This window comes from Spinacia oleracea, chromosome 5, assembly GCF_020520425.1.
Source record: "Spinacia oleracea cultivar Varoflay chromosome 5, BTI_SOV_V1, whole genome shotgun sequence".
Classification (NCBI taxonomy): domain Eukaryota; kingdom Viridiplantae; phylum Streptophyta; class Magnoliopsida; order Caryophyllales; family Amaranthaceae; genus Spinacia; species Spinacia oleracea.
The window spans coordinates 822,252-839,000 of NC_079491.1; the positions used below are offsets into that span (position 1 = coordinate 822,252).

Genomic DNA, 16,749 nt, shown 5'->3' on the forward strand with positions numbered 1-16,749 from the left:
CACACAAACGAGTCTTACTAAAACACTTTGATGTGTTGACAAACAATAATGAACGTCCCACGTGCGATATATATCTCGAGCCCCACAAAACATCTACCATGCACGTGTTTCATCCGGACGACTGAAATTCCTCTTCATGGTGTAAGTATTGGTACGTGCATTGTTTCATGGTATCTCTTTTATCACCTAGTTTAATTAGATGTTTAATTATGACATTAGTTAATATGGAATAAATGAGATATAATTCATTTTTTTATTAATACTCCATTACTCCGTACCTCTAACACACCTTAGTAACAACTAACAAGCTATTTGAAAAAGTAATTTTGATCTATACAAACAATTTAATTAAGAAATAGATATAGTAATAACCTAGAGCTAAATCTATCTTTATGCTCTTCAGCAATAAATTTATTTCAATTAATTTACCAGCTACTCATATAATTAATCACTTTATCCAATTATGTGTTAAGATGGCTTGTTGCTTAATAAGTTCAGCGGTTCAGATAAATTGCAATCAGGTTTATTAGGTAAAAAAAGTTTCAATCAGCTCAAACAATCACGTCCAATCAGTTTGATTAGATTTCTTATTAAACTAATCAGTTTCATTAAATTTAAATAAGTCTAAATTTCATCCGATGAATAAAATGCCCTAATTTGATGTAAAATTCAAGTCGTATTATTTGCATTTGAATTCATATGCTCCGTACCATATTATAGGAAGGCCCCCCACAACAAATTTATTTTGGTTTAGATTATCCTAGACAAAATGCTAGACGTATTGCTAGTGGATTGATTTGCTTTTGCTTCTAGTTTACGTTTGGGAGCGCAATTTGGGACACAAATTTGCACTGTTCAATTTTTAAACAATCTACTCCTATTGTTTTTTTTGTTTTTTTGTGAGAAAGAAATCGCCTTCTCTCAATAGTCGTCAATACAATTACCAATTCAAATTACTGAATATTATGCTCTCTCCACCTTATTTAAGAAATAATTACTTTTGCACTGTTTAATTTTTAAACAATCTACTCGTATTGTTTTTTTTTGTTTTTTGTGAGAAAGAAATCGCCTTCTCTCAATAGTAGTCAATACAATTATAAGTTCAAATTATTGTATATTACGCTCTCTTCACCTTACTTAAGAAATAATTACTGATAAAAATCTTAGTGGAAATTGGTAACAAGTCTAACGATTGAGAAAGTTGTACAATAGATTACATTTTATGTACCATTTATGACTCATTTCTACCCAAAAAAAATGGGGTTTATCGAATTTTGTCATAATTTTCAGAATTAATTAATACAAGTATCCATTTAGTAATTTTAAGGGATGTATATATAATTATTCTAAAAACAATAGTGTTGATCTACCCTTTTGTCTATAATCATTGGTTGTCTTTACTGTTTGAGACACGACAAAGTAGGTTACTTGTAGCAATCGTCATTTAATGAACTTGCCTTGCCTTGCCTTAGCCCCCGATTATTCATTGTTTTTGGTAGCATATTGTTATTGAATAGAAACAAATGAAGATTATTTATTAATTTCAAAATATTCGATTATTTGGACGATAATAGAATTCTATATAGCTCCATTGGTAATTTCAATTCTTTAAAACAGAAGTTAGAATAATGGTGATAAAGGTCGCAAGTTGCGACAACATTTAGTTGTCGCAATCTTACGTGTCGGAGTTTAATTGGTACATATATGTGCCACGTAGGCTATGAGTCATCATAATATATTTACTATCAATGCAAAATTTTTACTATGAAAATATGTAAATAAGGTAATTGATATAAAAAAAGAAACAAATTAGAATATTAAGATTTTCCTACTTTTATTTTAAACAGGTATAATAGGATATATACGTTAAATATTTTAGATTCCAATTTAAATCATGACACATAAGCATGCCATGTCATCATTGTGACACGGCTTAAAGGTCGCATGTTGCGACCTTTATCATTTTCGGTTAGAATAATTCTAAATGACATAATATTTATATAAAAAAAATGGCTCACCTTGCTACTTCAGCAGCTAGCATGCATGGTGCATCGGGAGGAAGTCATGGACAATATTGACACGCTTTTAAAATAGACGCAAACGACCCTTATTGATATTGATTAGTTTATTGGATTTGTCAGTGCCAATAAAGAGTTTGTCAAGCTGTAAATTGCACTTATGTTTCTTTGCTTCCTAAACTAATGCTAGTTCTATGATAGATTACTTGAATGGAGAGTGGTGAATCATAATATTTGCTGCCTGTGCGGTAACTGAATCAGTTGACCAATTCGTTTTCTCGTGTTCCTTTTCTGTTGGTATCTGGAACAAGGTTCTTATCCTTCTAGAATATCTCTAGAAAAGCTGATAGCTGTACCGTTGAGCTGGATTTACCAATAAAACAGAAAGCCATTGGGATGATTGATTAGTAGCTAGTGTACGCATTTGTAGAGCGGTAACATGTTAAATTTGTACGATAGATGTTACATACGTCCCAAATGAACGCAAGTCAGCTATTGATTTAGCCAACCCCGGTGCATGAGATTGAGAAGCTCTTGGACTCCAACACTTAGGTAAACCTTATACGATCGAATTTATCAATCCTTAGTTATACACTGCATTCTCCATATATAAACTTATTAGCCTTAAAATAAGTAAAACAATTAAGATGACTAATATTGAGTCTTAAATCACTAGTAATTTTAAAGGAATAGAGAAAATAAATAATTATTAAGGGATGAAAGGAGTATAAAACAAATGGACGGTGATAAAGGTCGCAAGTTGCGACAACATTTAATTGTCGCAATCTTACGTGTCGCAGTTTAATTGGTACATATAAGCGCCACGTAGGCTACGCGTCATCATAATATTTTTACTATTAATTCAATATTTCTACTACAAAAATATGTAAATAAGGTAGCCGATATAAAAAAGGGAAAAAATTAGAATATTAAGATTTTCCTACCTTTTTTTATAACATGTATAATAAAAAATATAAGTTAAATATTTTAATTTCCAATTTAAATCATGACACATAAGCCTGCCACGTCATCATTGTGACACGGCTTAAAGGTCGCATGTTGCGACCTTTATCATTTTCGAAAACAAATAATTGGTACAATTATTTTCAAGGAACTAAGTTATATTTAGCATAATTGATTATTCCATGTTGTTGTTTCATGAAAATCATAAAAAAGACTTCGAAAATGAGAGGGCGCTATCAGTTAGGTTTTGTGTGGGCCATCCCCTTAAATTGCAGTCTACACCTGTCCTATCTAAGTTGATGTAGGATTGTAGGCTGATAGTCCTCCACCATTAGCGGCCCCGTCGATACTTTTGATTGCCATTCGCCACTTGCTATTTTATTCTACGTTTTCTATTGGACATTTGAACGTAACGCCGTCTACCATGAAATAAATTGCGAAAATGATAAAGGTCGCAACATGCGACCTTTAAGCCGTGTCACAATGATGACATGACATGCTTATGTGTCATTATTTAAATTGGAAAATAAAATATATAATTTATATATCCTACTTTAAATGTTTCAAAAAAAACTAGGAAAATATTAATATTCTAATTTATTTCCTTATTTATATCGACTACCTTATTTACATATTTTTATAGTAAAAATATTGCATTGATAGTAAAAATATCGGATTTTTCATGAAATGACCTCGGGGTTTGCGTTAATGCACCAAATACCCCTAATGTTTCCCAATACCCCTGACGTTTTAAAAAATAACACAAAATGCCCTTAAGGCTAACGGACGTTAAGTCTCCGTTAGCGTATGTTTACTCTTTTACCCCTAATCAACCATTTTATCTATTAATTATAATATTAACCCTTAATTTAAGTAATTAAACCCAAAAAATAACCATTAACCCAAGAAAATTGATTAACCCCAAAACTTTTACTGGGGAATTCTTCTTCACTTTTGATCTTCAATTCACATCAATTCACCATCATCATTCATCATCATCTTCATCTTATTCTTTCTCATCTCTCACCACAATCATCCTTGGATCTATTTTTCACTCATGGATTGGCTCGAGCGCGACCCTCTTCCCATCTCCGCCATCGCGCCACCAAACAACAACACCAACAACAACTACAATATCAACCACAACATTAACAACAATAATGATCTGATGGACAGCGACGATGAACAAGTTAGAGTCCGATTCGTGAGTTTAGGGAAATCGCGACGTGAGAACAGAAATTTGAGAGATGGGTTTTCCAAATCAGGGAAATTTCTTTAAAAAAAACCCCTTGTATCATCTTCTTCAAAAACCCAGAAATTCAACATTCAATTTTTTCATCTTTGCTATAAATTAATCATCATCTCAATTTTTCTTTCGATTTTGTCATCTGGGTATTCTTTATTTTTGCTGCAAACTTACTCTTTTGATTGGTTAATGAGATAGAGAAGAGGAAAGGAGGAGAGAGATAATGGGTTGTGCTTCCAGTAAAAATGCGGATTCTAAAGCTAAGAGAGTTTCTCGTTGGCGTTCCACTGGCATTGTTGCTCTTCGTGACTGCAAATTAAAGGTCTAATCTTTTAAATTAATTTTAGGAAATGCAATTTGTGTTTGGGTTTTTTCAATTTTTCTATTTAGAATGTTTGTTTTTCTGGAAAAATTTTGCTTGATTATGTTTTTGTTACACTTATTTGATTGAGATAAATCTAAATGGTTTTTGTTTCAGTGTAAACCCATTTGTATAATGATATATTTGAATTTTATTTCCAATTTGGGAACTATGATTCATGTTGTTTGTTTGTTGGTTTTGGTTACTTGGTTAGTAACATTGGTGGGAGAGATTAGAAGCTGAAATTAGGGAATTATGAGGAAGTTTTCAATTTTTTGTGACGAGTTTGTGGGATGAAGATGAACAATATGAAGAACAAGAAGTTGGGTACGGAATGGAGGAGGAGGAAGAAGAAGAAGAAGAAGAAGAAGAGGAAGAGGAGGAGAGAAAAAAAAAAGGAATAAATAAATAAATAAATAATGTTAACGGAAAAGTTAACGGAATGGACGGAAAATGGTCATTAAGGGCATTTGTGTTATTTTTTAAAACGTCAGGGGTATTTGGTACATTCGGGAAACATTAGGGGTATTTGGTGCATTAACGCAAACCTCGGGGTCATTTCATGAAAAATCCGTAAAAATATTATTATGACTCATAGCCTACGTGTCGCCTATATGTACCAATTAAACTGCGGCATGTAAGATTGCGACAACTAAATGTTGTCGCAACTTGCGACCTTTATCATCACCCAATAAATTGATCCGACGTGACAAGAGCTCGTTGTAAGCTTATCGTGATATGAGAGACACAGATGCATGGCTCGTGGTCGTGTATTGATATCATTTTAGAAATTTTATTGATTATTTTAAGTCATCAGTGTTATGTTTCTTATCTGCTGCAAAGTACCTCAAGATGGTTGTGGTTCGAGCTGGCATGAGACCCAACCCGACCTGACACGGGCTGGGAAAAAATACGGCCCGACACGAGCATAAAGCCGTGGGCCTTGGGTCGCCCTTTTTTTTTTGAAAAAAGCACGACGAGACATGGCATAATTCGACCTTACTTGACAAAACGTAAAATTTAGTCAAATTAGGCTTAAGGCACGACAGTTGATCCGACCCGACACAACACGATGGCATGTGAGCTGAGCCCTATTTTGAAAATTTTGGCACGTCACGACCCGACTTGATCGATGCAAAGTAAGCTTGGCGTGGGCCGAGCCTTTTCATCCACGACCAGCACGTGGGGCTCAGTCGGAAGCCTTATCCGGCCCATAACCATCTTTAAAAGTACCTAACTTACACTAATCTAGGGTTAAATTTAGTACTCGTATGTTTTAACCATGCACTTGTTAAATTGATATGTTAATCATAATGTCTCGTGAGTATTTTATTTGAAATATTCCCGATCATATTACCGTTAAAGTAAATGTCAACTAATTTAGTTGGTAAAATTTTGAGTGGGTGTTACTCAAGACATGAGATCCAACCCCGTTTATATCATTTGTCAACTTGTCATTTGTGACTCTCTTTACACCAAAACGATCGACATGCTCTACAATATCTAAATAGATCAGAGTAATTAATACTTAATTAATTAGTTTGTTTGGAAGAGGGTGTTTAATCATAATAAAGTGGATGAGCCTTAAATTAGAGAACGGAGAAGAAGGAAGACACGAGTAGAAGCTAGACAACGTAACTTTGGGCATCTAGAAGATTGACTTCACTAATTGACTTAATCTAATATTTGACTAGAAAAATTAAATGTAATTGTTACTCAACAACGTACAACATGATCTTGGTTAATCCTTTTAATTCCTTTCTATACTATTAGTCTAATTTCGACGACAATGAGTCACCAATCTTTAATTTGTTATACCAATTGATATATAGGTAGCCACATGTACTAGATATTTCTTTAATTGCCAAGTCGGAAGTTATGGGGACAATTTTAAAAAAAATATTAAAAAAAAAACAAAAAAAAAAGTTATGCTTTTGTCTTTTAGGATGGGATCAAGGTTATAAGAGTTTATAATATTGTCACAAATAAAGGTGGGTATGATTGTGGGAATAGACAAATTAATAATCTACTGTATGTATTATTTGCTTAATTAACGCAATGCCCATCACATTAATTGTCACAAATTTTAATTTGGGATTCAATGAATAGAATCCATTGTTCCATTATTAATTAATTAATTGTCACATACCCTACGATTTCTCGTGACATAAGATATTGATTTGGCTAGAAAGTAGGAACCATTCTAATGTTAAGCCAAACTAACTTACTAAAGATATGTTTGTATTTGGGCTTTAAATTGTGATCTTAGATAGAGATAATGGACTAATAAGACTAGCTAGGTTAAAAAGTAACAGAGAGAGGAACAAAGGACAAATGGTGTGGACGAGATTCAATTCCCGATTTTTGTACCATCCCCTCAATACTTTACCAACTAAGTTAGTTGACATCAGTAAATATAGTACGGAGTACGACGTATTTGAGTAAAAAAGATTGTGTTCAAGGTGGAATATACCAATAATGAGTAATTGAGTAGTAATGTAGTATGACATGGGCGTAATGATGGTAGATCTAGGATTTTAAAGTCAGGGTATCTGTCGATTAGCAAAATTATAATGTATAGCGAGAAAAATAACAACTAGATTATATATTTTTTTTTTTTTTTTTTCTGTTTTTTTACTCCGTATTTATTTGGAGCGTCGGCTCGGCACCATCCATGATCTAGTGTGGCTTCAAGTTCAACTGCATGAACATCTATAATAATGAATTAGATTTGTGAAACGATGATAGTATTAAGACAAGTTTACAATGATACGAGTATTGTGTATTATTGGCAAAGAAAGAAAAAACAAAAAAGATAGCGTAAAAAATTCGACAATTTTAGAATTCATACAACAAATCAGGCTAAAGAATCCAACCATACTGCGGTCCAACGCCTAAGTGAAATAGGTAGGGACGTAATTGTTTCATATAATCATCAATCATTTTCTTTGGAATTTGGATTACGACTTTTATGGATTATATATGCCAAATCTTGTTTAGATCCATGATGCATCAGCCATCACGGCCTAATTTTGTAATTCGTCGGATTAAGTATAAGTTAAACAAAAATCAAACAAGAGGAATTTTGAGTCTAACCAAATTCTCAACTTGGTCTTCCCATAATTCTAAGCAATTAAAGGTAGGAGTAACTAAAAAAAAATATTTGTACTATAAATGAAGTACTTGACTCAATTGGTAAAACTATTACTAGTATTTTAGATTCTAGAGGTCTGGGGTCCGAATCTTATCAAGTGATGGTATTAACTCGAATGCCTAGACAATTTCTTTGTCTGTCTTATTCTATTTTGAACATGTTCATGTTCCTCTTGCATGGTCAGAACTTTACCATTTTCCGCCCCCACTATCTCCAAATTAAACCTAATCATATTGAACGCGATGCGAAGAATTGTAGAGTTCGGACATATTTTTAGTCTCATCCTCTGATCCAACCAAATTATGATGTTTTTGGTTGTGTTTTGAGAAACTCAAAACTACAATTTAGTTATAAACTTGACTTGGGCCGCCTTTTGATTAGATCCACTCAAAATAATTGGATTTTGACATGCTCGGCAAGTGGCAAGTCTTCCTCCCAAAGGGGAAACAACATAGGGTTGGGGATCCCGTTGAGCTATGATTAGGGTTTTTCTTCTTACCTTCTTTTAGAAATGTAATTGGGGGCTTGTGCATTATCGTTTTAATTCCATTTTTCTATTTTATAGAAAACTAATAACAAAATTTTGAAAGCCACAAAAAGTAGTACTATGTAATACGATTTTTATAGATTTATAGACAAGAAAGATTTTAAGTTCATACTAATACACACAGTTTTTGGGTTTTATCAATAGTGGGTTACACAAGGTCAAGCCACAATTTATGTTTTCGGCCCATCCTGAAAAGCTCAATTGTGCTATATTGGGCCGATTTTTATTAGATTACAGGAAGAAATTTAGGACCTTAGCTAGTCCCGTTATTTGATCATCTCTATTCTCTAAACGGGGAACTGGAGACAAACATTGACATACGATGATACGACTATACTTGACTACTCCCTCCGTCCCTTAATACTCGCACCGGTTTGACCGATACGGAGTTTAAGATATTTGAATTGACTTATTAATTTAATGGGTGTTAGTTGTTAGTGGGGGTATTTTTTAATATAGTTAGTGGGGAATGTGTAAAAGGTGGGGAGTGGTGAGTGAGAGTGTGAATTTTTAAATGATTTTTTGTAGGGAATAGGGGTGTAGGTGAGGTTAGTAAGTAAGTGTGAGAAACAATATAATATTGGTATAAATTTCCATTTATAGAAGCGATGCAAGTATTAAGGGACGGCCCGAAAAGAAAAGCGGTGCGAGTATTAAGGGACGGAGGGAGTACTTGAGTGAGTTGAGTTCCATGGGAGAATTTTCTACCGAGGCCATTCGGGATCCGATAAAATTTTAAATTATTAGTTTTATTAGATAATATATATATAAAATGTTAAAACATAGACTTGCATCTAACAACAAGTCGAAGTTATAAACATTAGTCCTCGATCTTACTTTTTTGTGCCAAGATCCACCACTGCTAGTTGAGTCCTGATCGAGGGATGTTTAATTTAAGATATCCTCTTCTTGTGACCGATTGCCCTAGATGAACCTATACGTGTATGCATTACTTCATTTTATTCCGTAATCTCAATTGTGCAACTTCCAATCTTCCATGCATGCATACCTATATTATATCATATCGATATCAAAAGGTCTTGTATGCATAAGGTGTACAATAAATTTATTGTACACCAATATAACTTTTACCCAGTTTTCTCTAATTTTTACCCAATTTTCTCTAACTTTTATATTATTAACAAAAAGTTGATAGATAAATATTTTAAAGGGCTAAATGATAAATTTGATACATTATTGGTGTTTTTGAAGAAATAATTTTTATTAAAATGAATTTTTTTTTTATTACTAAAAAATAGATAAATTTTACATATACAAGGGTGACTTTTAAGCATTTTACGTTAACTTTAACTTCGGTGTACAATATTTATCGTACACCCCATGTAAATAAGAATTTGTGATCTCGCAAACTCTTCTTGGTATTGGTACGTTATGCATTAGTATTTAATATTTATGTATAGCTAGATTCATGGTCGATCTCCTATGTACAACATCTTGCAAACTCTTCTTGGTATGATACACATTAGTATTTGTATATAGCTAAATTCATGGTCAATTTCTTATGTACAACATGTTGTACCTTGCACAAGGTACCAGTACGAGGGATTCATGTCGATCTCATGAATTTTAACTAAGTGCTAGCTTAGCTAGTACTAGTAGTATGGTAGAAGAGTTGGTTGTGAATTGTGATAGTAAGTAGCTAGTCAATACTCTATAATCTATCTAGTTGAGAATCGGTTGTCGACTTATTGATCATGGTTGTTGAGAAGTGGTTGCCGAATATGGCTAAGTTAGAGGTCTAAGTTATGTAAACTTGTTTTCTTTTATCTCAACATCCTATATATTTTTGTAGGACTATTCATTATTGCTAGCTAGCCGCCTGTTACGTGTACCATGTTATTATTGTTGTGTAATATTACGGAGTATTTTGTAGTTTGAAAATTTGAAACCCTTTTTTCTAAACAACATTTATTTGTGATTGTGACCTTGTCTCCTTGACATGATTAAGTACATGCATCTAATTTAGAGGCTAATACATACATCTCATAATCTCATTGATCTCAAATTAGTTAAAATAATTAAAACAATATATTCCAATCAATAATAAATAATATGAATCATAATCTCATACATGAAGTATCCCTAATGTCACATTTCACACAAGATATATATATATAAAAAAAAAAAAATCAAAAATCGAAAAATTCCGAAATAGATCATTACCTATAACCTCCTAACAAATGTACCTAATTAAGACCTCCTGTTCATCAACACATAATATAATGAACATATACTAGGCTCCTACGCCAGATTCTATATCATATTGTTCATAAGGATCTGGTTTTTACGCGAATGCGTGAATTTTACCGAGTAATTATAGACGACCTTTAGGATAATTAAGAAACAAGAGAAATTAAAAGGAAGAAAAAAGAAGAAATAAAACAGATTGTAAAGAATAATGTATCACTTTACAAGCAAAAAAAAAGAATGATATTTTTTTTTACTCAAGATTTTGAGAATTTTCCATAACATCAACCATAATTTGCATGACCCTAACCCTCATTTGCAAGGAAATAATGTAGGAAGCTGTATCAGTGAATAACCCATCCAACCCTTGATTATTATCCGACCCGACCCTGGTCGGAACCAGCCTTTGTAGGGTTTGAACCTTTTTCTCGATCCCATTTTCATCCCGTCGTCGAAAGATTGATCTCCTCCTCTTCATCAACACCTTTCTTGTTTTCCTTCTTCTTTGCCTTTGTACAACTTCTTCTATCCTTTCATTATCATTTGATGGATTGCTTCTTCTAGTGGGAGTAGTAAACTTTTCCTTGTTATCTACAACCATGGTTTTCAAGTTAAGAGAATCAAAGAAAACCATGCTAGCTTGAAATATATGTAGGTTTAATTAAAGAAAATCTTGTGTAATAAAAAGAATAAGAATTGAGAAGAAAAAAATAATGTATAGATTTTTTTTTTGAGAGCAAGCTAGCTAATTACAATGAGAGCAACAAAGACCCCTTTTTATAAGTCATGAATTTGAGGAGAGATGAGTTGTTTGGCATTTGGCAATTAAGGATAAACATGGGATTATATAATTTAATTAACTTAATTAAGGGAAAAAAAAGAAGAAAGAAGCTAGGACCCACCAAAATGAATTTTTTCATGGGTAATTCTCCAAAACTACAGGATAAATCAATCAAAATATGCCATGTGTATATATTTGTAATGTTTTAACTCAATTACAAGCTTTACAATAAAACATTTATGGTTAATATAATGCGATTTTATTAGAAACAACCGGTTGTATTATGCATAAGCTGGTGTTTATGTGTTTTGAATTTTGATTTATTTTTAAAAGTGTTGCTTTTGGGCATGTTCTCCTACTCTAAAGCACATGCAACCACATGATATGAATTGAGCAACACCATCACCATACTTAAGCCATGCACCACGCCTCCCCCAAATCCTAATCTCATTTAGCTATTAGCAACCTCTAATCCCATCAAAACACCCTGTATTATTCCTTTTCCCACCTCCAAATTCATTGCATTTTCCTTTTTAGGAAATTAAATTCTTCCAAAAATGATAATAATTAATATTACTACTTCTATAATTAGTATGATGATTTTGGCCCGTTTTCCAGCTCAACAAGTTATGGCTATGGCATATAATTAGGCAAGCCTACTTTATAAAATTACTCACATAAAAATATTGTACCAATTCTCTGCATGTTTCCATACAGGAAACCTCTTTAAACATTTTTTAAAATTGTCATAGATTAATTTTTTTATTAAAATTAAATAAGCGTACGTCATAAATATAATTGGGTTTATATTTAATTTTTGGATAAGAGGGATTTGGTGAAAGATGATATTCTGACAAAAGTATTCGATCATGAATCTGTTGTACTTTGGTATAATTTTATAAATTTTTGGTGCTAATTCGTTACAAAATCCATGCCTAATTATTCATGTCTTTCTTCTGTCTGGTTCAAAGCATTCCACGCATACGTACACCAAATATTGTTTCACATTTATATAATAATTTCTTTACTTAAAACACCCTTCCTTGAGTACCATTAGCCATTTGCTTTTTTGTACATCAAATTTTAATAATTAATAAAATTTGAAGGACAAATAATGTATAGTTTGTAGACGGATTATAACTAACTAAGCTAGCTGACATCAACAACCAACATCAACAATAAGGGGATGTTCTCTTCACCTTAATATAAATAGAATTTTAAGTCCAATAAGTTCATATATATATATGTTGCAATCAGGTCCTATCAAGTCAATAAGTTTTGATCATGTTTTTTAAGTTGACTCACTCAAGTTTATTCTCTTGAAATTAGGTCTGATAGAGTTCAATAAGTTCTAATCAAATTTGATCAGGTTAATCAGTTTCAATAAGTTCAGATAAGTTTAGGTTTCTTCCAACGAATAGAACGCGACCTAATAGAACCCTTACTACTACTACTACTCACATGCATGTAGAATTGTAGATAAAGAGAATACTCTAATAATAATATTTTTAAAAGCTTAAAACTAGTAATTGAATAAAGAATATAGAATGGAGAATCTAAATCTTAAATTGAGGCTAATAATACGTGAAATATTTGGCATAAGTGGATTGTGTAATCGGAGTTTTGTTGAGCGGCGCCGCTAGCTTGTAGTATCGTAGTAGTAGAAAGGAGGTTACTTGCAAATCAATCTTTATTCTCAAAACAAAGAACCTGTTGCTTCAAGTCTCATGCATGAAAGATGAGATTCATTTAACCTATACTATCCAATTAAAGAACATGCATTCACATGTACCAATTTATCATCCACTTACTAATTACTATTATATATTTATATATATACCTAGGCATGCAAAATAGAAAACCCATGAACATACATTATAGTCCCTGTTGTTATAACGGATGCAAAAGAAAGATTAAAAAAAGAGTAAATAAAGAACGCAGAGATTTAACGTGGTTCACTAACAACGTATTAGCTAGTCCACATGCAGATGGGAGGAAAGTTTTATTAATCTTGAGGAGTACAGATTACAGAATACAACTAGTTTATAACTTAGAGAGTTTATATAGTATTCTCTAGACAGATGCAGAAAGCCCCAGAAAATAGACCGATTCAAGGCATTATTCTAACAGTCCCAAATTCCCAATCATACTCCCATAAACCTAGCTAGCTTATAAGTCTTGCGCGCCTCTACAAACTTCAGATAAAACATCTATATATCCGCATAGCGAGAAAAACTGATCTCAATCGATCTTTTCTAAGCCACAAACAAAGATTAAGGAAAACTACATTGAATACAAAGTTAAACTAACAGCTAACCGCTAGTTATTAAACAGGGTCTTTGTGATGTTAGGTCGGTCCATAGATGATCAATGCACTCGCACATCAATCATATATTCATACATATATTCATACATACAAAGATTGAGTATATCGAGTATATATATACTCAATATATAATTGTGTAACAGATTAATGCAATATTATGATTTAAATAGACATAAGGCCGGTCTTTCTAAACGGTAGAGGCGCACGATAATTATTTTGCTACATATTATCTAACACTTAGAAACTTTACAGCTATTTGTAAAACTAATTTGTATATAAGGTCCATATTATACAAACACGTACTACTCTTAGGTTATTAAAAACACAAACGGCTATAAGGTTAACACGTAGATTATTCGATAATCGGATTAATTTAATTAGTATTGACGAATTAGGAAGAAAGTGGGTAGCTAGTAAAGTGTAATGTACCCTGCCTACCGTTCCAAGGTTGGTATATTTGAACTTAATTGGTAATATAAGATAATCATATAATCATATTACTAATTTCATATTATTTACTATTTTACTAATTAGGAAGCTATAAACTTAAACACGATAGACATATATATAGGATGACGGCTATGCACATGGATGCCTCTAATTTTAAGGTACATACCCTTACATTTTATTCATACATATATTGTTTTCATTTGCCGTTCTTATTAATGCTTTCTATGTATAAACTATATCCACCCCAATTATTCAAATAAATCGATCTTCATTAAATTATATGATAATGTTTTTATTATTTATTTTTTTATCAACCCGAAATGTAGGAGATGTCACATAGTCTGGCATATGCAAAGAAATATGTAAAGAACTAGAGTATTAACTTTATCCAATGTCAAAAAAAAAAAAAAAAAACTTTGTTTGTTGAGACCGACCTTTTGAGGAAAATGCACATGTTGTCCCGTATAGGAGAAGAGATGAGATGGAACAGTGGCGAATTTTGAACAGTTTTACGAGGGAGGCTGGTTGAAAAAAAATTAAGCAACATACTATGAAATTATACAATTGTACACAAATTTCACGGTGGACCGTAACTAAAAATACACTACAAAATTTTCCGACGGGGGCGGACCCACCCCTAGCATAACTAAGACCCGACCCTGATATGGGATAACAACTAATTTTAAAGTTTGAGGAGATACTCCTTCTACTTATTATCAATTGATTTTGGATGTAATTCATTTTAATTTGCAAGCTAATTGAGTAAATTAAACTATTGTCCTCCTTTTTGGATTGTCCAAAGCATCCCACATTTTCTTTAAATTTAACATTGTTCGTGAATAGACCTGGTTAATGGACAGGGTAGTCCAATGGATATAGGGTTAGGGTCAAGTTAATAGGGCTTTTATTGGGCAGGGCTCTTATTGGACAGGGCCTTTATTGGACAGAGTCATTATAGGGTCAAACTTATACTACAATTATTTTGAAAATTAAAATAGTAATGATACAAAAAATTACGTGTATAGCTTCGTATTTACTTGTACTTGCACATTGGCTCTTTTGTTTTTCATTTTTCATTGCTCGTTTATTGACCCGCCCACTAATGACCCGCTATTGACCCGCGACCCGCTTTTGACCCGCCCATTATCGACCCGCTAAAAATGACCCTTTCAATACCCGATCGACCCTCTTTTGACCCGCACCGACCCTGACCCGCCCCGCACGATAACCAGGTCTATTCGTGAATAAGGCATGGTTTAAGAAGGATGCATACAGTTAAATTCAACTTAGGCTATATTCTGTTCATCTTATTTCCACTTATTTCAAGAAAAATAAGTTCGATAAGTTTAATTAAGTCATGAAAAATAAGAGTTGACCAAGTATAATGTATAACTAAAATATGTTTTGATAAGTTCAGATAAGTTCAGTTAAGTTCAGATAAGTTCAGGAAAAATAAGTAAAAATCAGGTGAATAGAACGTACCCTTAATCTTTACAATTTGGTCGTAGACAGTTTAAACTTTACTCCGCACTAGGGATAACATGAATAGGCATTTAGACATATGATGATCGAGTCATGACCATTGAGACAGTTTTTTAACTAGCTAGTCAATAGTCATTATAATGAAATCCTATAAGGTGATAAATTAAAAGGGATTAAGTGATAACTAAGCAAATTAAAGGATTACAATAACACACAACAATTTTATTAAAATTATATATAGTTAGACAAACACAAGAGTCAAGACAACAAGCTTAGAATAAAGAACGGATTTTTCATGAAATACCCCTTAATTTTCACGAAATTCACCAAATGCCCCTCAACTTTCAGAAATTCACCAAATGCCCCTCACCTTTAATATAATACCCAAACTACCCTTACTAATAACACGCCGTTAGTCCGCCGTTAGCCTACTTTTCTAATTCACCAAATGCCCCTACAATGTAACTTATTTCACCAAATACCCCTATTTTAAAATATAATTCACCAAATGCCCAAATGTAAAAATTACATTTTTAAAGCCCAACGGCTAGTTTTTGGGCATGTGTATGTCGGCCGAAAAGAAGGAACAGTCCTTGTCGGCTGGTGTTATGGGGGAGGAAATTGATGAAGCAGGTTCTCCGTGCTAATTTATTGGTGGTGTTTCTGTGATTTCTCCGGCTAACAATTGTCCATTGGTTGGGGTTGGGGTTTGGTTGGGGTTGGGTTCTCTCTCTCCATTTTTTTAAAGACAAGTGAGAGTCTTTTTATTATTAGATGCGAATACAACATTAGTTTACACCATAACTGAGCTTAATCATAGTTTGGGGAAGTTGATGTCAAAAATTCGTAGCTCTAGCGACAACCACATGTCCATAATAGGACTAGACATCGAAAGACACTACTGTCAAGATGACACCAAACACCAACTTGCTGAAAAAGTTGCCATAGTGAAGCTGTTTTTCTTCGACAATTGCTTGATTATCCAGTTGTTGCGGATTAATAAACCTATTTGTTCACTGGCTTAGTTCTTCCAAAGACAAGAGCTTACCTTTGTTGCTGTTAAAATGAACAACTGTCTTAAAGCGTTGAACAGAGATTATGGGATTCAATGCAGGAATGCTTTTGATTTGCGTGAATTGGTTGTAACTGTTAAACAGGATAAAAAACAGACCAATGAAAAGTTCAACATATTTGGATTGCAATATTTGACGAA

General features: G+C 32.9%; 1 protein-coding gene across 1 annotated transcript; it reads right to left on the reverse strand.

Annotated features, from left to right (window-relative positions):
• Positions 1–10,309: 10,309 nt before the first annotated feature.
• Positions 10,310–11,321, reverse strand: LOC110775758 (transcription factor UPBEAT1). Its single transcript, XM_021980365.2, has one exon. The coding sequence runs from the start codon at positions 11,129–11,131 to the stop codon at positions 10,751–10,753; it is 381 nt and encodes a 126-aa protein (XP_021836057.1). The 5' UTR covers positions 11,132–11,321; the 3' UTR covers positions 10,310–10,750.
• Positions 11,322–16,749: the final 5,428 nt, after the last annotated feature.

Coding starts and splice junctions, on each gene's coding strand:
- LOC110775758 (XM_021980365.2), bottom strand. CDS start 11,131: ATGGTTTTCTTTGATTCTCTTAACTTGAAAACCATGGTTGTAGATAAC.